Source organism: Chelonia mydas, chromosome 25 (assembly GCF_015237465.2).
Source record: "Chelonia mydas isolate rCheMyd1 chromosome 25, rCheMyd1.pri.v2, whole genome shotgun sequence".
In the NCBI taxonomy this organism is placed as follows: Eukaryota; Metazoa; Chordata; order Testudines; family Cheloniidae; genus Chelonia; species Chelonia mydas.
In genome coordinates, this window is record NC_057858.1 from 10,530,313 (window position 1) to 10,550,402 (window position 20,090).

Here is a 20,090-nt window from a genome sequence, read left to right on the forward strand (position 1 = left end):
ACACATACACCCGCATGCACATGCATATGCACGCACACACACACAGAGATGCACACACACACAAATGCAGACAAACATGCACACACAGATGCACACACACACACAGATGCACACACACACAAATGCAGACAAACATGCACACACATATGCACACACACACACACACACAGATGCAGACAAACATGCTCCCCCATTATACGCAGACATACGTGCAGACACATAGCTACTCACACACGCGCGCACCCAGAGCTTTAAAGGCCTCGCAGATTTATGAATGAGCGGAGCCGCCCCGCCCTCCGCCCGCTGCCATTGGCTGGGACGTCGCCGGGCAGCCCCCCCGCCGGAGAAGCGGCGGCTCTGTCAATGGCAGGAGTCCCCAGGTCCGGCCGGCCCCGCGTGGCGTCTGCTCCTGCCGCGGCTGAGACCGAGACGCGGCCGGCGCCCGGGAGTCCCCGCTGCCCCCCGCTCTGACCCTGACTCCAGCAGCGGCCGGGCCGGGAGCCAGGGCTGGGGGCACCCGCCCGCTCCTGCCTGCCCTGGCTGGGCTTCCCCAGGGGCTGCTGCCCGCTGACCCCTTCCTGGGGGGGGGGTCCCCCCTGCCCTGGGAGCCCTGCGGGGAAGCTGGCACCGGGGATGCCCCCGGGGAGCTCTTGGCTGGGCTGGCGACGCGCCCCGTGCCTCCCGCCAGCCTGAGCCCGGGCATGTGCTGGAACCCGTCGTAGCGCATGGTCCCACCCGTCCCGCCTGCCGCCTGGACCTCCTGGCCCCGGGACTGCCATGGGGCGGCGAGGGCTGGCCCGCCCCTGCTCTCTCTGGCTCTGCCTGGCCCTCTCGCTGCTCGCCGGATCGGCCCACGGGGACCCGCCGGGGAGCAACCACTCGGGGGCCACCAGCAGGCGCCCCCGGAGCTATAATCATCTGGAGGGCGACGTGCGCTGGAGGAGGCTGTACGGCGCCACTCACTTCTTCCTGTGCATCGACAGCAGTGGCAAGGTGCAAGGCACACGGTGGAAGGAAAGTCCTAACAGTGAGTCTGGAGGGCACCGGGGTGGGGGAGTCCCCAGGGGACATTAGAGGCCTGTGCCCCAGGTATCAGGGGCTAGTGGTTTGAGCACTGGCCTGGGAGCCAGGAACAGGTCCTTTCTCACCCCTGCTCTGCCTCTGGCTGCAACCCAGGGTGCATCACTTTGCCTCCTTGTGCCTCAGTTTCCCTGTCTGTGACATGGGAGACAAGACTTGGCGGGGAGGGCTTGGTTAATGTGTGTAAAGGGCTTTGAAGGTGGAAAGCTCTGTTTTATTAATGGTCCTATCCCCACTTCCCAGGCCCTGATCCTTCCTAAACTGCTGGTGGACCTGGTCTTTTTGTCTGGCTGTTTGGAGCCCGGGTTCCCCCAGGTTCCCACTCCCATCACAAAGGAAAATAACAGTAAGAGAGTCACCATGAGGAGAGGTGCTTGCCCAGCGGGGTCATTACAAGCATGTTAACTCTCAGAGATGTACATAGGCCCTGGGGAGCATCCGTGTATATGGATGCCAGAGTGGAGAGGTGGTGTGCTGGATACGCTGCGGCAGGTGTTTTTTCTGAGGAATTTTTCGGGGATTACTTAGTGCTGTTTGGCCCACTGCTGCAGGGAGAGAATGCCAGCAAAGGCAGCGGGAGTTTTCACTGCATTGAGACCACCTGATCGGGCACGAACATAACCATAACACACCGAGCACTTCCCATCGCTCGATCACAAAGTGCTCCACAAAGGTGGGTAGGTGCCGTTATCCCCATTTTACAGGAGGAGAAACTGAGGCCCGAGCGGGGAAGCGACTTACCCAAGGACAGGCAGGATGGACCATGCGTCATGAAGAGAGCAGGGGTTTTCGAAGCCGGGAAGCTCCGTTTAAAGCAGAGCTGAAGGAGTTTGGCTCTAGCTGCAGCCATGAACCATGGGGCCGGATCCAGGTTTTTATTCCAGTTCGGATTCAGGCCCATCTCTCACGGAAACTCAAGTAAGGCCCGGACTTTGAGAAGTGATTAGCAACAGCTTGAGCTGCGTCAGAGAAGCCTGATTTTCAGAAGGGGCCTGAGCACCTGCTCTCTAAAGTAGCTTCAAGTTGGGCCCCCAAACTCACTGCGTCACTTTTGAAAATCTTGCTGTAAGTATGCACTAGAAGATCTCCTACAAGGCCACCGGAAATCTCCAATTCCCCCCGCATCCCAGCCCTGAGGCCCAGCCCCTGCAATCAACACCCGGCCTCATCAGGCCGTCGGGACAGCAGCTTCTTGTCTGGTCGCTAATAATTCTCTTTTTGGTTGCACTCGGCACCTGCAGCAATTGTTTGCCCTGTGATTGAGTCGCCTGTCCAGCTCCGTGCAGCGATGAGCTCACACTAGATCACAGGGCCACTTGCCTGCTGCTAATGAGGGTCAGGATGGGCTTGTGACCTGGGACTCGGGGGATCTGGGTTCACTTGCCAGCTCTGACACTGATGCCTTGTGCAGCCTTGGGTGAGGCACTTTAAAGGCCAGATCCTCAACGATATTTAGGCATCTAACTCCCATTGGTTTGAATGGGATCTGGGCTATATACCTTTGAGGACCTGGGCTTTAATCTTTCTGGCCCTCAGTTCCCCATCTGTAAAATGGGGATAATAATCCCTTTCCCCTGCCCTTTGGCTACGCTATTGTAAATTCTTGGGCTCTTTTATTCTCTATATGTTATCAATGGGTGCCTGATCTTGGCCTTATTGGAAAACTGAAAATTGGAAAATGTCCAGCAGAGGGCAACAAAAGTGATTAGGGGACTGGAACACATGACTTATGAGGAGAGGCTGAGGGAACTGGGATAGTTTAGTCTGCGGAAAAGAAGAATGAGGGGGATTTGCTAGTTGCTTTCAACTACCTAAAAGGGGGTTCCAAAGAGGATGGATCTAGACTGTTCTCAGTGGTAGCAGATGACAGAACGAGGAGTAATGGTCTCAAGTTGCAGTGGGGGAGGTTTAGGTTGGATATTAGGAAAAACTTTTTCACTAGGAGGGTGGTGAAACACTGGAATGCGTTACCTAGGGAGGTGGTGGAATCTCCTTCCTTTGAAGTTTTTAAGGTCAGGCTTGACAAAGCCCTGGCTGGGATGATTTAGTTGGGGATTGGTCCTGCTTTGAGCAGGGGTTGGACTAGATGACCTCCTGAGGTCCCTTCCAACCCCGATATTCTATGATTCTATGATTCTTAGAGACGCTTTTATAGTCTTAATACTTAGAAGAATCGCTCTTAAGATGAGTTGGGCTTGAACCAAATTTCTGTTGGAGCGGGAGGCTCAGAATCCAGGTCTGACTTTTTGCAGACTGAGGCATCCTCTAGTCTTAGCACCCCTCCGCTACATTAATCCTGGCCCATTCCAAGCCCGCTTCCCAGACGCCTGGAATTCTACCCAGCTCTCCCTGTGCAACAGACTGGCCCTGAAATGCAGCAAGGAACTTTGCGCATCTGCCTTTGCGTCAGTGCCCAGAACCGCATCCTAATTAACGTCAGGAGGCCTGGGCAGAGGCATGGAGGCCTGTGTTTGTTACAGGAGGCCAGATATTGCTGTTATGATACCTTTGCATAGAGCCCGAGTACTTAATAGTCAAATACGAAGGTGAGGCCACTGTCCCAAATAGCGTGCAGCCTGACCAGATCGGACAGCATTATGGTATGACATCTCGAGTGCATTAAGGAAGGATCAGGGAAAATCACAGCAAGGGTATCAGGAGCATCACATTGCCTGGCTGCTTTGCTACAGCAGGGTAACCTGCATCCCTGAGAGAGGAGGTGTGGGGAGGAGCCTGATGCTAGGAGACGGTAACAACAACACAAGATTAGGCCTTTCCCTGGGGCATGAGGCTGGCTCTTTGCCTCCTCCACCAGCCTCTAATCAGGAGGGCCACACCAGGCTGCTGGCAGGAGGAGGTGGCCAGTGGCCCCTGTATGCTGGAGGGTCTCAGTTCATCAGGGTTCGGCTGTAAATATTTTCACTGTGGAAGCAAAGTCCTGATTCAGTTCCACTGTCTCCCTGCTCTGCCGGTCCCCACCCCTTTCCCATGTCCTTGATAACAGCGCTGCAGCTCCTGGCGGGACTTGGCACCCAAATGCGGCCACGGAGACAGGGACGGGAGGCTGATGGTATCTTGAAGAGAAAAGCCCTGGAGCCGGGAAAGCTGCCTGAGATCTGTGCACAATCTGAGGGGTTGACTCCTGCAGGAGTTGGATCCTGTCCTCGCTTGCATCCAGGCAGTTCCACTGACCCTAACGAGGGTGGAGTCTAGCCTAGCGTGGCTAGGTGATGACTAACATGGCCCAGATCGGCCAGGGTTACCCTTCCCTGTGACTTTGGTCCAGTTTATTATTGGTGTGACAGTAGCACCTACAGGCTCCGGCTGAAATCTGGACCCCATTGTGCTGGGAAGCGAACAGACAGAGAGACTTTTCCCCCCAAAAGTTTACAATCATAAGAAACAAGACCGACAAAGGATGATCTCTATTGTCCAGATAGGGAAACTGAGGCACAGAGCGACGGGCCTGACTCCACACAGGGGCTCGGTGGCAGAGCCATGTCTTTCCTCTGAAGCTGATGGTTGCCAACACCAAGGGCCCAAGTGGGAGGATTGCGTCGCCCTTCGCTCCTGCCAAGCTCCCCAACAGGAGCCGAAGGCTGGGAAAGGAACAATGAAGGCAGAACAGGGACTCCATATCGGCCCTGGCTAACAGCACGGCCTGGGGTGGTGTGGGGGGGCACGGACTTTGTGCGGATGCTGCCGCAACAGAAACATATGCTGTCCTGGAGCCTCCCACAGGGAACTTGGCCAGATCAGCTCCTCCTGGGAGCTCTGATAGCTGTGCAGCCCCCGCTGCTAAGCCTGAGGCTGGCCAAGGTGGGATCTAGCCTTTTACTGGGGTGGCGATTTTATTGGGCTAGGGAACAGAGACACTATCGGGTTTGAACTCCCAGGACAGATCCAGCCGGGACTGAGAGCAGACCCGCTTGTGTTATTTTTAGAGAAGCAAACGTCCTTTGTTATTAACAGCAGCAGTCGCAGAGGATCATTAAACCTGACTGGAGTCGCAGCCACCTAATTAGCTTCTCACCACCCAGGCTGTTTCCTCGGGGCTTTGCTCAGACCGTGCAAAAGACGACTGGTAGGTTTCACTGGTTTCTAGCCAGCGCCAGGTCCTGGCTCCTGGGTACGAGTGCAACCCTGCGACAGGTGGGTGGCAAATGCCACAGAGGAGGAGGTAAATTTCCCTTCCCCCTGGGAAAGGATCTGACCCCTCCTGTTTTAGACAGAAGCCAACCAATAACCGAGGGGCTTAAGAGAAATTTTCCCATAAGTGCCTGCAGCGTTTCACGCACCTTCCTCTGAAGTAGCTGGTGCTGGGGCCTGTTGGAGACGGGGTGATGGGCTCTTAGTCTGATCTGGCAGTTTCTGTGCTCCCATTGATCCCAGGCTTCGCCAGCACTGGTCTTTGTAAAACACCACTTTCATCCTGACCGTGTCCTTTTAATGGCCGCGATGAGCCAAAATTAGAGACTGGGGACGGTGCGCTGGATGCAAAACAGGGACAGAGAAAGTTGCTTAATGGAGCCCAGTTTTGCTCATGCTAAGAGATGAAGTGGTGTCCAGCTGTGTGAGAAAATCTAAGGGGGATGTTTTCACAAGAGAGAGAGGCCGGGGTCTTACTCGGGAGATGCCCCATCCTGGCTCCCCTCCACACACAAAACTCTAGTGCTGTGGTGCTTTAAACCTGGGTTACCTGGCCCGTCCTGTCCTGAGTGCTGGGTTCACGCCAGCTGGTAACCCACCCTCTTTGCAGGGAGGATGTGGGCTTGCACCACTCGAATGCTTCCTGTCCTCCAATGCCTTCCCACAATCCCCCCTGGGTGCCTGGAAAGACAGACAAATCCTCCCACAAGTCATTGGGTGGGGGGGGCAAAAATCAGAGAGCAGCTAGGCTGATTGCAGCACAAAGCAGCATGGGATATGCCCCAGGAGCCCTAGCACCAGCCCACGAGGAGCGCTGCGCCAGCGAGGGGAGTGGCTTTGCAGCACTGTGACCGCTCACCCCTGGGCTGAGCTACCCCAGACTCAGCCGCTGATCCCCCTGCGTTGCTCCCACTGTCCCGGGAGCTGCCCACTGCAGCAAAGCCCGGGGCACGTGCCCCAGCGGCTGGGTTTGGAACAGAAAGTCCCACGGGAGGTTTTATTCTCTGCTTCCAGGGGTGCTGGGGGAGAGGAGAGGGAGAACAGAATGGGCCTCCTCAGTGGGTCCTGGGCCTGGGCCATTGCCATCAGTGGGAGCCTGTCCACAGGCTGCCCTGGGTGCTGGAGCAAGCCCTGCGTCGGCAGTTTGTGGCGACGGGTCCGTTCGCCTGCAGCTACGTCAGGACGCTGTGGCACAAAGCAAAGTAAGGAGCCTGCTGCCTGCTTCCAGAGCGAGAGAGACTAATCTCTGTCCTTGCCAGCAGGGGGTGCTGCGGGAAACAATCTGCCCTGATCGCCAGGGCCAGAGGATGTGGCCAGAACCCCCTTGGCATACAAATCTATGGCAGCTTCTCCCCAGCTCCAGAAATGAGCCTGCCCCGTCTCTCCAACTCCTTTGTAACAGCCGCTGCAGCCACCCCAACTGGGACCATGTTGAATGGTCCTTTCATGTGAAATAATTTGGCCTAAATTGTTATCTGTCCATCCATCCATCTGTGGAGCCCAACATGCATGCATCTGTCTGTCTGTCTGCCTCCTGTGGGGTCTGGAGCCTTCTCCCTTGCTCAAAGTTCCTGCCAGTTTCCCACCCACCTCCTTTACCCTGACCGAGAGCAGCTCCTGCCACTTCTCCCGTCCTCATTTGCTCGGTCGCCCCTGGGAGCTCTTCTCCTCTCTCTGGAGAGTAAGACCACGTCCTCTGCCTTCCTCCCATGTGGGGCCTGGGGCGATGGGGGAGAATTCTGGCTTGCCAGTGCTGGCCCATCAGAACAACGGGAGGTTGATTGCAAATACACCAGTGGACTGAGCTGGGGAGCATTGAGTGGGTATCTAGACCCACTCCCCGCACTCCCCCAAGCCTCTGTAAGGGGTGCAGGATGCCAGGTGCCTTCCAATTCCCAGCCAGCTTCCCCATCCGTGAAGTGCAATCGGAAACAATAAAGAGCCAGGTGACCTTTGATCCTCAGAGGCTGCCAGGCTTCCTCTGAGCTGGCCCATTAATGAAAGACTTCCTGCCTTGTGATCACGCACAGCCGCCCGCCTGCCCCTTGCCGTCCTGCTCTGGCCCTATTTACGAGGGATGTTTGGGGCATGAACCAGACCAGATTTGGCTGGAAACTCCAGGTCTAGGACAGCAGGTCAGGCGGCAGCTGCGAAAATGCACCTGGCTCCCTGACTCAACCCTGGGCTCTCTCTTGGTGTCCTTTAAGCCTCTGCACGCGTGGCTCCATCCGTGCATCATGCGGCACGCCCTGCAGGGTCACTGCAGTCTGCACCTGCCCCTTGCACCTCCCCTGTGTTTAGACGGCAAACTCTTTGGGGCAGGACCAATCGACCAGCGCCCGAGTAGAAGGGTGGACTCGTTGCTGGTGGGCCCCCTCGTGGCGGGGCATGGCCTAGCAGGCTTTGTTTGAATGCTCCTGGCGAAGGTTGCTCCAGCCCTGCAGGGGTCAACTCTTCGGCCAGGTCGTAGTTTGTTTCCACCCCTTCCGGGGTAAGAGAAAATCCAACACAGCAAATGTCCAATGTTGTTATGACAGGTTTGCAACCCATGACTCTGGGCCCCGTGGTCCGTACTCACTCTTGTCCTGGGGTATTCAAAAGTCCTGATCCCCTTGTCTCTGCAGGTTTTTTCTCCACCACCTTCCCTGGTGGCTGGTAGAGGAACCCAGGTCCCTTCTCTCCTCTAGGTTCCAGCCCAGGAAGCCTGTAGGGAACAGCCTGGGTCTGTCTATTCAGACTCATCCCTGCTGCCTCCTACGGGTGTCTTCCTACCCTGGGCTGGCAGTAGGCCTTTCCCCACAGCCCCCTCCTGGGACCACCGGGCAGCTGTATGTCCCTCCGGCGCTCCAAGGTTTCAGCCCTCACCCTTCCTTCAGGGCTGTACGCCCCAGCATTCTTCCCTAGCGCTCACCCACAAATCCCCAAACCACAGATACAATCTTAAGCCCCTATTGCCCTTCCCAGTCTCCTGCACTGCTCTGCGCCTTCTCGCTTCCTCTCTCCTGGGCCTCCCCCAGCTGAGGTTCACCTGATTCCTTTCTAGGTGGCCTTGCTTAATTAACGCCCTCCAGGTGCCAACAGGTAGGCTGATTGAGTGCTGAAGCTCCCACGAACCCTCTCAGTGCCGGTGTGGGGCATATACCCCCATCCAGCCTGGCGCAATGGGGCTCTGATCCCTAGCTGCTCCAGTGATACAAAGAACAGGTGGGATGCTGTGCTGAAAACCCCACCTGCCCCCAAAGAAAAGAGGTTTGTCAGTGTCACTGAGTGGATTTCACACTCTCTCCTCCCAGGGCCACAGCCGCTAAGGGGGATGCTTCTGTAGCTCCTGGTAGGAGTGTGTGTGTGTGTGGGGGGGGATGTCTTTGTCCTCCTCTAGAGGCAAATCCACAAAAGAGGATAAGAGCCTGCGGGAGCTGCCAGTTAATGGAGTTACTCCTTTCGCTCAAGCATTAGAGGTCTGGTGGTGCTAAGGAGGGCAGGCCTCCAGCACGGTATGTGGGGGAAGGAGACACCCTCCCAGGGAACCACTGCTGTGGAGAATGGACACAGAGACTGGAGATCCCGCCCCAGAACTGGGTTTAATAGGAGAGCTGGGATTTCCCAAGAGTGTAGCATAGTAATAGAAGTGGTAGCATGGTCTAGAAGTCTGAGCAACCACCTGCGGGCCAGGAGCTCCTGACCTGAGTGCCTGGCTCTGATGCTGACTTGCTGTGGCAGCTTGGGTGACTCACAGCCCCTTTGTGCCTCAGTTTCCCCAGTTGCAAAATGGGACTGAAAATACTTACCTCAGTCCCCAGGGCGTTGTGAGAACTAGCCCTTTGCAAAATGCTGCAAGATCCTCGGGCCCCAGACAAAGGCAACGTGAACTCTCCTCACACGACTGTGCGAGGAGGTGGTGCTAAGGACCCTGAGTAAGGATGGCAGTGCAGATTGCAAGTGCCAGCGTTGGGGGTGGTGAAGGAGTCAGCAGCACATGTGCGGAGCCGTGTGTCTGTGCAGAGGCTCGCTACCCCCAGGGTCTTGGCCAGAGCAGGAGCTACGGGAATCTGGAGATGGAGTTTCCTGAAACCATGCTGGGTGTTTCCATTGTAAACCCTGCCTTGTCTGGCCACATGCCTTTCGCATTAGTGTCTCTGCTAGGACATCTGCCAGCCACCCACCCACCTCTGGCAAAGCACAGAGCCAGAGCCCAGGCTAGTTCTGTATTACAACTGCACCCCTTTTCTCCTCATGTACTCCCCCACATACTCAGACACCCGCTAACAATCCACGGGACATAAATCCTCCCCCAGCCCTGTCCACACACACACACCCCACGCATCCATCTGCATTCCCTCCACTTGCACTCACATCCACCCACATTCCCATGTGCACACACCCTCTGCCACCCCCATTCTCACATCTCCTCTCGTTCAAACACACCCCCGGCCTTGCACTGAGCCCCCCACCTTCCCTTTCGTATACACACGTCCGCACCCCTCCACCCCTATTCTCACAAGTATGCAGGCGTGCACACCCCTCCATCCATTCACACAGACGCACTGCACCTGTGCCTCCCTGTCGGGCAATGCATGAAATGTGTACATGTGCAAGCTATGTGCGTGGCATGTACATCTCCACTGCATACGTAGCATAACGTGTATAGGTGGAGGGTACATGTGTAATGCATGTCACATATTATTGTGTATAGGCAGAGCATCTGTACGGGATTTGTTTCTGCAGGTAACGTGTAGCATGTATATATGCAAAGCACGTACCCATGCACACGTATACATGCAAAGCACGTACCCATGCACACGTATACACGCTGCAAATACACCCAACCCCTCTTTGCCCAAGGCTGAGTCTTCTCTCTCTCCTTGGAAGGTGGGTCAGCGATTTGCAGGCTGACATGAGGAAGTCATCCTGGGCCTGGTCGGTCACCGAGGACGTGGCTCACACAGCTAGGACACGGCTGGAGTTTCCTAAGAGGAAGGGAAAAGAAGCAGTTTGGAAAAAACCAAAGCCAGCGCCACTGGGGAGCGGGGAAGAATTGCAGTTTTACCACTTGAATCCCTTCAGTTCCTCTTTCCTCATCTTTTTTCCCCCCTCTGCCTCTCAGCGAAAGCAGCCAGGAGCTAGGGCCAGGCTCTCTGCTCCCCTTAGCCCACAGGGCCTGTTCTTCACAGACCCCAAAGGCACGGGGAGCTGACGAAGGACCCCTGGGAGGGCGCTGAGGTGAAAGAGCCCGGGATGATCTAACAGCGGGGTCGGTACCTGAAGATCAGGAATCACGTTTCGACTAAACACACAACACAGCTGCCAATTAGGAGGAAATAAATCAGGGGTCAGCGCCGGTCAAAGACTGACCATTTGTTCCAGCCACGTGGAGGTTTTGCTTAGATCCCTTGCGCCTGGCTCTAGGGAAGCAGCTAGTCCCAAGGGAGAGGGGAAAATAAATCACACAACAAATCTGGACTTTTCCCTGCAGGGAAATCCGTCCCCAACTTTCATCTCCTTGACAGCGTGAAAGGACGGCTGTGGCTGCAGCTAATGCAGCTAGGGACAAGCTGGGGTGCTTTTGTTCTTTGCTCTTCCTCGGAAAAGGCAGGCCTGATCTCACGGCCCGTGCAGCTTATGATCAAAGCGCTGGCCTGTTTTTCAAGCTGGAGCTCAGAGAACATAGCAAGGGGACAGAAATCCCAATTCCACAGCCAGCGCCTGAGATGGTAACCATGCTTTCCCTTTCATGCAGCACCTTTCATCCCAGGATCTCCCAGCACAAGTTGCTGGGCTGGTGGAGAAGGGGAGGGGAATTCCCTCCCCTCTAAGGGCTATTGGGTGCAGTTCTCTGGCTTGTGTCATGCAGAAAGTCAGACGATGAGCATAAATTATAGGGCCCAAATGGACTGTTAAATCTCATCCCAGGGATTTTTCTTGGCTGACCACATGAGGCACTAAGAACACTATCCGCCCCGGGTCACACAGGGTGGGAACTGGGAATAGAACCCAGGAGTCCCAACTCCTCCTCTGCACTACCAGACTGCACGCCTTCCTGCGCTCACAGCACCTCTTGCGACTCAGTTGTGCTAGGCCTTTGGGAAAGGTCCACCTGAACCTCCGGCTTTCCTAGTCTCTCCTTAGTTTTGCTCATGGTGGTGAGACGCTTCCCAGATCCCTGTGACAAATGGCAGTTGTGGGTCTCCTGGATTTTGTCCAGGCAGTTCTTGTGCTGGAACATGACGCCTGATGTTAGCAGACCGGATATTCAAAAGGACCAGCAGCAACTCGGTGGTTGTTTGGTCTCGTAATCCCAGTTATTCACATTGTTTGATTCAATTGGACATCAACTAGCTTGGTGGGGGAAGAGCTTAACCACCCTGGAGCACGGCAGAGAGCTAGCACCGAGCTGAACAGTGTATGTGCATTTGCCCCCCCAGGTTGAGCCGGGAAGCTTATTTGGGGGTCATTTTTGCTCATAATCTTCTCAGCTATGGGGTGAGGCATTCTTTGTAGATAAGTATACAAGCTAGGAGTTACTCCTCGATATACGGCTAGCTGGTCCCATGCCCGTTGTTTTCCACTCAAGACGACCTGGGGCTCTTGCGAAGCATTGGCGTGACACAGATGGAAGTATGACCACACAGTCTTTGACACCTGGGTCTTAAGACTCCACTTCTTGCAAGAGTCCGATGCTACCACGCCTTAGTTCAGGTTGTCCCCAATCTTTTGGAAGTCTGTCTCTTGAAATGAGGCAGATGTCATCTGCATACCTGAATGGCCTGTGTGTGTGGGGGGGGGGGGGGGGCAGATCATTTATCAATATGCTGGGGCAAGAGCAGATCCCTGGAAGAGTCCATTCTTCTGGATCCTCCGTGCGCTCAGTTTACTGCCTAACATCACCTGGAATGGTCTGTTTCAAAGCATCCTGTCGGGCTTAATGGGCATCTCGTCCCATCCCCAGCTCTTGAGGGCAACTGGAATTTGTCTCCTTGGTTGTGAGCATTTTACAGAAAGAAAAAACACTGATACAAACTGTGTTTTATTGAAGCAATAAACATTCCTGTTGAGCTCTGGTCAGTCTCAGCAGATAACTCCAGGACGGAGCAAAGCTGCTCCTGGCACCTGAGAACCAGGCCAACCCCTAGTCCCCACTGGAAGCCAGGAAAGAGTAGCAAGGTTGGGAGAAACTTCTACCTGACCAGCCAACCCGTAACAGTTTGTACTGAGGACAGTCCAATCTCTTTCTAACCTGTTCACTTCTTTAGGAGTCAAACTGGACTGTAGTCGAACACACTGTTCCCATGTAGAACGCAAAGGAAAAAGATCAGCTCCCACACGGCCATTGATTCAGAAGCTAGCAGGAACCTTCTGCAGAGCAGAATGTTGTACAGACCTTGGTCCTGGCGCCGATGTTCGCTCCAGCAGAATATGGTGGAGCAGTTTAGGGCAGAAGGCAGCATCCGCATCTGCTTGATGCGGAACCGAACGCAGTGACACGTACCATTTGCAGTTGCCTTCGCCACATATTCATATCTAATTTGTATCAACTGGCACACAGAGCTCCCCCCAAAACTTAGACAAGGTGCCATCCTTTTGCAGCAGCCATTCACGTTCATGCCCAGTGCCAATCCCAGATGAATCATGGCGTATCAGCGCTGACAACTGTGTCCTCGGAGAGTGGCGGCAACTCTGGGATCGAGAGACCGGCATGCTGATGAATTTCAGAAGTCCTAATTTACCTGTTTGCAACTTGGGATGCAGATCCTAGACTAGGCTCCACAGGCTGACTGCATGGGCCAGAGCAGCTCCCACAATGCAGAAAGGTGACTTAGACCAATCTTCCCCGTGGGAGGGTGGGGCAGTGAGGCAGACAGTTCCACATGTGGGGCAGGAGTGCACGTTTAGAAGATTGGAGGGTGGGGGGGGGGGGACTGCAATACCTTGTTGCCCTCGATGATGCAGCCGTTAGAGGGCCAAACAGTCAACTTGTGGCACGTACAAAAGAAGAAATCACCACCACTCTGTGCCTCAGTTTCCCCGTTTGTACAAGGGGGATAATGATGCAGACCTCCTCTGTAAAGCACTTTGAGATCTCCTGACAAAAGAGCTCCATCTAACCACTAGGTATTAGCAACATAAAAACAAATCACTCTAAGGGCTTTGTCTGCATTCAGGAGAGCTGGCAGCAGTCTGAGTAGCTGGCCCCTAAGCACAGACAAGGGCAGGAACTGTTTGCACTGATTAGCTCAGTCAACATCCACACATGCTTGTGATCAGGACAGACACCAATTAGTCTGGTGAGCTACATTAGTGGCAGCCGTGTTAGTCTGTATTTGCAGCAAGAAAAGGAGTACCTGTGGCACCTTAGAGACTAACCAATTTATTTGAGCATCAGCTTTCGTGAGCTACAGCTCACTTCATTGGATGCATCAGTTTTCTTCTTTGTGCATTCCAGGGCATTCGGTGTTGTCTGAGCTCCTGGGGATAGAGGCTTTGGGACAGATCCGCAGGTGGCATAAAGTCACTGTAGATCTATTGAGGTCAATGGAGTTTTTCTGCTTCACACCAGCTGAGGATCATCTCTTGAGCTGAATCAAAATGAAAAGTCAAAATTTCCTAATTTATCACACAATGAAAATTCCTAGATTTCATTTCCAAAACATCGAAACCACCCGATACGGAGATATTTTGACTTTGGTTCATTTTGTGCTATATTAAAAGTCTAAATGTTTTGACTTTGGTCTGTATTCTAAATTATACCGTAAAAGTTGAAACAATAAAGTCAAAACAAATCGCTTTGATAATTTCCTGTCCAGTGTCGGCAACATCGATACGTTTTGCCAATTCCGTCAAGTCCATATTTCTGACGGAAAACGGGCATTGGAGAATTTGCAAGCAGTTCTACTGAACACGCAGTCAGCACTCTACAGAAAAGGCCGGGCAACCCAAGGAAAGTGGATTTCCCTCCCTTAGTGCATATGGCGCAGCTCTGTGCTATGGGCCGGATCAGCTTGGAAGGACGAAGGCCCCAGAGCGGAGCTCTGCAAACCCAGTCTCCCTCTCCAGCTCTGTATCAAAGGGTCTTTTTGTTTTGTATTGTGGCAGGAAGGAGAAACCTCTCCAGGCTTGGAGGAACTGAAAGATCTCTCTACTGTGTGCTTGGGGCAGGGACTCTCCTTTTTACACCTAGTGCAGTCTGGCCCCAGGCTATCACAAGACAAATAATGAATACTACTAAACAACATATCACACAAGCATCTTGTCGAGCTCTGAAGCAGTGTAGGGCTTACCTTGGACTTATTTCTGATCTTACACTGCTGAAAATCGGGAGTCACTCCATTGATCTCCACGGACTGACCCCAGATTTTCACTAGAAGAACCAAGATCAGCGTTTGGCCCAAGAGCTCCTCGGTGAAATTGCATCATCTGTCCCCATTGCATTCAGCCCAAAAATCCCAGCGTGGCCGAAGCCTTGGCTTAGATTGAAGCTATTTGGAACACGGGCTCTCTTCACGGTGTGTACGGATGCCTAGCGGAGGGGCGCGCCGATCTCCGATTGCAGGAGCACCAAGAGCCCCCAACGCAACCAATAATTGGGAGGCCGTGTTGCCCAGTGCCCAGCACACTGGATTGGGAGTCAGGAGACCTGGGTTCTAGTCTCATCACTGACCTGCTGTGTGACCCTGCCTCGCACCGTGCCTCAGTTTCACCTCCCACCCGTTGTCTATTTAGATGGTAAGCGCTTTGGCCATGCCCTGCTGGTTATCCCGCCATCCCTCCTTAAAGCTCTCCTTGGCCAGGGGGTTTCAATGCAGCAATTTGTAACTCAGTCACTTGCTGGTTCACTTTCCAGCCTCCAGTCCCTCCCCTGTCCAGTGATACATTAACGCTCTCAAGGGGCAAGGAAATATCTTTTGTCGGACCAACTTCTGTTGGGGAGAGACACAAGCTTCACTGCATAATGCAATGCCTTGTTAGTCACGTGACAGCAGCTGTCTGGCTCTCAGCTTTCGGGCTGCTGGGGATGGTTTGAGTCTTTAAGGATGGGAGGCATTCAATTAACTCAAGCCTCCTGGGGACCATTACTGGGAAATCAGAGGTCAGGCAAGCTGGGCTAACACCTGCATTGTACATGCGGGCAGGGTGCGAAGGGAGCGATAGGAGGATGTTTTGTTACCGGCAGCCTCATTGAAAAAGGTCCAGCTAGAACCCTCCACACAAGGTGCCCTCGACAAATTGCAGCCCAGCCGACTGCACGCTGCCTCCCTTGAAAAGTTTGAATTGGATGAAAGGCTTCTTAGGTATTGAGTCGTATTGCTGTAATAAGCTGCTAAACAGCTGCCACCTTCCACCCCAGAGGTGGCTGCATTTCAGTGGCAGGCAATGCAATGGCTTCCGTCAGCACTCGTACAAAACAGTGCTTTGCTGGCTAACGAAATGAAGCGCCTTGGCCCTGCGCCATGGCAGCCCAGCTGTTCTCCACGCCCGCTTGCGGCACGGGTACACTCTCCCGATTCAGTGCCCTGAATTCTCTGTCCCCCCCCCAGGCATCCTGGAGATCCGGTCGGTGCGAGTGGGTGTCGTAGCCATCAAATCCGTGCACACGGGCTTCTACCTGGCCATGAACAAGAAGGGGAAAGTATACGGGTCGGTAGGTAGCAAGCTGTTTCCCCTCGTCCTCGGCCCTCCTTACATGATGCTCTGTGGGGAGCGCGGCTCGTGGCTTCGTTCTGGACCAGGGATCAGACTGGTCGGCTGGACAATTTGGGATAGAAGCTAGCAGGACCCTGCTCGGCCCAGCCCGGCATTCAGGATATTGGGCCTGATGCTGCCAAGAGAGGGGTTGGGTAGCTGCTTAGAGACAGGCAGCCTGCTGGAAGGAAGCCCTCACTGCTGGGGGGGCCCGTAGCACATTGCTAGGAGAAGAATCCAGGAGTCTTGCCTCCTGGCCGCTTACTCTGTTAGACCCCACTCCCTTCCTGGAGCACGAGCTCCCTGACTCCTAGTCCCCTCCTGCAACCTCTGAACTTCATTCCCGGTCAGGAGCTGGGGCTATAACCCCGGACTCCTGAGGTTCCGTGCTCCAGCCCCCCCGTCAGAGGACACCCCCCAGCCGCACCGTACTCACGGTCCTCTTTGTCTCCCCAGAAGGAGTATAACCCCAACTGCAAGTTCGAAGAGCGCATCGAGGAGAACGGCTACAACACCTACGCCTCACTACACTGGCACCACGGGGACCACCACATGTTCCTGGCCCTCAACGGCCACGGCAAGCCCAGGCAGGGGGGCAAGACGCAGCGCCAACACCTCTCCACTCACTTCCTGCCCATGCTTGTCTCCTGAGACGCACGCAGCCGCCCTGGACCGAATCGGGCTGGGGTTTGTATGTTTTTTTAAGAGGACTTTTTTGTGCTATTTATTATTTTTTGTAACAAAAAGGAGATGGGCTCTCCCACTGCCCTCCAGCATGGGGAGCAGCGAAGGATTTAAAACCACTGCTTTGGACCTGCTCTCCAGCGAGCAGTGCCAAACCAGAGCTGGGACGCTGGCTCCCACTTGAATAGAACTGGCTCCCCGTGGACCAGGAAGTGGAATCATCCTGCGTGTGGCACCCTGAGCGCTGGCAGCTCCCCCGTCCCCCCGCAGCAGGCCCCAAGATCTCTGGGCATAATGCTCCAACTATTGTTCCCTCAAAAGGAGGACCACGGATGGCGTGAGGCTGAGCTACCCAAGTGGGAACAGCCAAACACTTTGGGGTTGTTTTTGTTAAATTATGTATCAATGCACGTGTATACAGTGTATGTCTATAAGCGTCCAGGCAAATTAAAGCACTCTTCCGTATTTTTACAGTAGCCACAGGGCTGTGTCATTGCTGGAGGGCAAGCGGTAAAATCTCTGTAGTTTTGCTCTTCGGGGTTCTCTGTGCGGCATCCGCTTGGCTTTCCAAAAGCTGAAATCACTGGTCTACAACTTGTGCCTTTGCGAGACAGAGTGGACGGCGGCCAGCTCTGGAACATGACAGCGAGAGGGGCCCATTCTTGAAAGGGCACACACAGCAGTGATTGCCTTCAATACCTTGATGAAGGCGTCAAATGCTGTATGTGTGAAGTATTAGCTAGGTACAGCATCAAGACCGGTGATGGAATTTGTCCTGAAGAGCAAAGCTAAGGGGAGGTGTGTGCGCGATGAAATGAAACAGGGCGCGGCTGGTTTGAAAAGAACCAGCGACTCCTGCTTTTCCAAGTCCTTATCTTGTGTCCCTTTCCCCACCACCAAAGGGCCGAGAGGGCTTTAAAGCAGCAGAGCAGTCTGCCCTGCATTGGTCATTCACAGCCCCATGAAGGACGCCCCGTGGCCAGCGTACAGCCTGGCGGGTCAGATTGACAGCCCACAGCTCAAAGAAGGGCACAGGCCCAAATGGGCATGAGCTCACTTTGCCCTAGGACATTGGATCCTGATGCAGCCCAGTAAAGGGATCAAGGCGATGGGGCCTTCTGACCCTCTATAGGGTGGCTCTGACTCACCGCCGAGATCCTCGGGATTCATGACCACCACTGGGCATCCTCAATAAGGACCTAACTAGGTCAGCACTGAGCACGGCCAGATTTGGTCCAGATGATGAGCTGGTCCCAGCGGTCAGAGTAGGGTAGAAGGGGAAAGAAGCAGGATAAACAGATATGACCTCCCGCTGGTCCCATTAATATGGGTACCCCCTCCCCCATCCGCAGGCAATGAGCCAAGAGAAAGTGAAAGCCATGGCTCCATTTAAGCTCATCAAACAGCAGGAGACACCCTCAGGGAAGGGTCCTCAGGAGACTGAAGTAGCCAGAGAGACTGGGCAGAGATAAGATAGGGAGTGAGTTCAGGGTCCGCTCACAGCCAAACACGTCCCAGGAGGCCAGGGCAAGGCAGAGCCCCAGATAAAAGAACAGCCCGACGAGCTCATCAATGGTACTCCAGGGGCATCTCACTTCATGGCACTGATAACGCTCCCAGAACATGCTTGGATTTCATACTCCTCGCCGTTTCCTCCACAGATAAGGACAATCAGAGGGAAGCAAAGGGCTCCCAGGTGCTGAGAGGACTGTGCTCTTGGCCTGCGTTCACCAGGTTACAGCCCAGCCTGCAATCCCTGCCGCAGTGAAAGCAAGACACCTGTGCTTCCTTCTACGCATCACTACGCAAGGAGTCACCCTGCTGCTACCATCTGTATTTGGGAGGAAATTCCCTTCTCTGGACATCAGCAGCACGAACTGGGGCAGTGACTGGATTTCCTAACCGTCGCCACCCCCCAGACCAAGCTCTGCCGGAAGAGAAACTTCTCACCCAAGGCCTCCGTGCCGGAGCAGCAGCAGACTGCCCGTCCGGTTGGGCTGTCTGGTTAGGCCCAGGGGAAGCCAACAAGGTAGGTCCGAAGCCAGGTGGAGAGAGGCGACGATGGGTTCCAATTGCTAGGAAGCAGCGGTTCAAAGTCGATCTCTGTGTGCACGCGCCTCGTAACTGCGAACGGCGCGTGGGTGCCACCAGTAATGGACGAGCTCAGCTCTGTTACTACGCTCCAGCAGGAGCCTGCCCCCTGCGGAGTCCAGCACGCTCCCGTTCGTAAGGCCGCCCAATCACTTGGGAGTCTCAGCACGAGGAAAACACGGGCCTGTTGCTTATGTGCCCAGCATTACAGAACTACTTGGAAGGTGGGCTGCAGACCGGTGGACTCCAGCTGTGACCGTGTTGAGGAAAGGAACTGTGATGCAACAGCCCTGTCAGGGATCATCATCTGTGATACAGGAACACTGACATGGCCCATCTGGGATCAGGACCAGACGGTGCTAGGTGCTGTACATTGAGTGCGAGCTCTTTGGGAAAGATGCCAATCTAGAGAGGACAAAGGAGGGGAAACTGAGGCACAGAGCGAGGAAGTGACTTGCCCAAGGGCACACAGTGGGTCAGTTGCTGAGCCAGGAGTAGAACCCAGATCTCCTGACTCCCAGGTCAGAGCTGTACCCAGTACACCACACCGCTGCTCCAGCCTGACCAAGGAATTCCTATCTTAGGTGTATAGTACACAGGCTCCCCTCTGATCTCGGGAGGCACAGGGCCTCTCTCAGATGCAGCAGAGCGACTTGCTCCTTTGTGCCGGTACACGAACTGGCCTATCTTCATTTTACTGCTGCCAGCTTCTCACACCGGGGCATGGGGCTGTGCCCAGGACATCAAAGGCTCCACTGTGGAATCAAGTAACTGCAGCTGCCTGATCCTAATCACTGTGCTTCCCCTCCTGGAGCAGGAAGAGGAGGAGGGGAAACCCCTTGCTATTTAGTAGGAATCCAAGTCAAGCTCCACGGAGTAGCCCAGTTCCTCAGTAACTAAATGAGGCTAGTGGACTCCAGCCACCCCATCAGACTGAGATAACAGCTTCCGTACTACAGCAGCATCCTCTTACAGAGCAGGAAAGGCCACCTGTGATCCCAGGCGGAGCACAGGGCTCCTGATCTCACCCACTAAGAGACAGTTCAGGAGATCTCAGCTGCAGGAGAAATCTATTTGCCCCCACCCCCCATCTCAGGGATTAATGCTGGAGCGCGGTTCTGGCCAGAAAAGCACACGCAAGGCTTCCCTCTCCATGAAACCCAGAGCAACACACAGCGGGATGGAAGCTTTAGATTTTATTAGTTGGTTACATCCCCTAGTCATGGGCATTTATGTTGCCCAGCAGGGACTCCAGCCCCCAACCAAAAACAGTTCCAGGAAGTGCCTCATTTTGCACCTCAACCAGTTCAAGGCATGCAGGCATGCTGGTCTGAGCTACTTCTATAGCCCCCTTACTGAGCACTCAAGAGTAATCTGACCTCCATCCACCTAAGGCATCACCTCCCAAC

General features: G+C 54.5%; 1 protein-coding gene across 1 annotated transcript; it reads left to right on the plus strand.

Moving 5' to 3' along the window:
* The first annotated feature begins 746 nt into the window (after positions 1 to 746).
* FGF22 (fibroblast growth factor 22) lies at positions 747 to 16,654 on the plus strand. The gene is made up of 3 exons (XM_007072194.4): positions 747 to 1,027; positions 15,762 to 15,865; positions 16,363 to 16,654. Exons 1-3 carry the CDS (start codon positions 778 to 780, stop codon positions 16,555 to 16,557), a joined length of 549 nt encoding a protein of 182 aa, XP_007072256.2. The 5' UTR covers positions 747 to 777; the 3' UTR covers positions 16,558 to 16,654.
* The last annotated feature ends 3,436 nt before the right edge of the window (positions 16,655 to 20,090 follow it).

Excerpts from the sequence above, each read along its gene's own strand:
- FGF22 (XM_007072194.4), top strand. The coding sequence starts at position 778 with ATGGGGCGGCGAGGGCTGGCCCGCCCCTGCTCTCTCTGGCTCTGCCTG. Across the intron at positions 1,028-15,761 it reads GTGGAAGGAAAGTCCTAACA|GCATCCTGGAGATCCGGTCG; the intron begins GTGAGTCTGGAG and ends TCCCCCCCCCAG. Across the intron at positions 15,866-16,362 it reads AGGGGAAAGTATACGGGTCG|AAGGAGTATAACCCCAACTG; the intron begins GTAGGTAGCAAG and ends TTGTCTCCCCAG.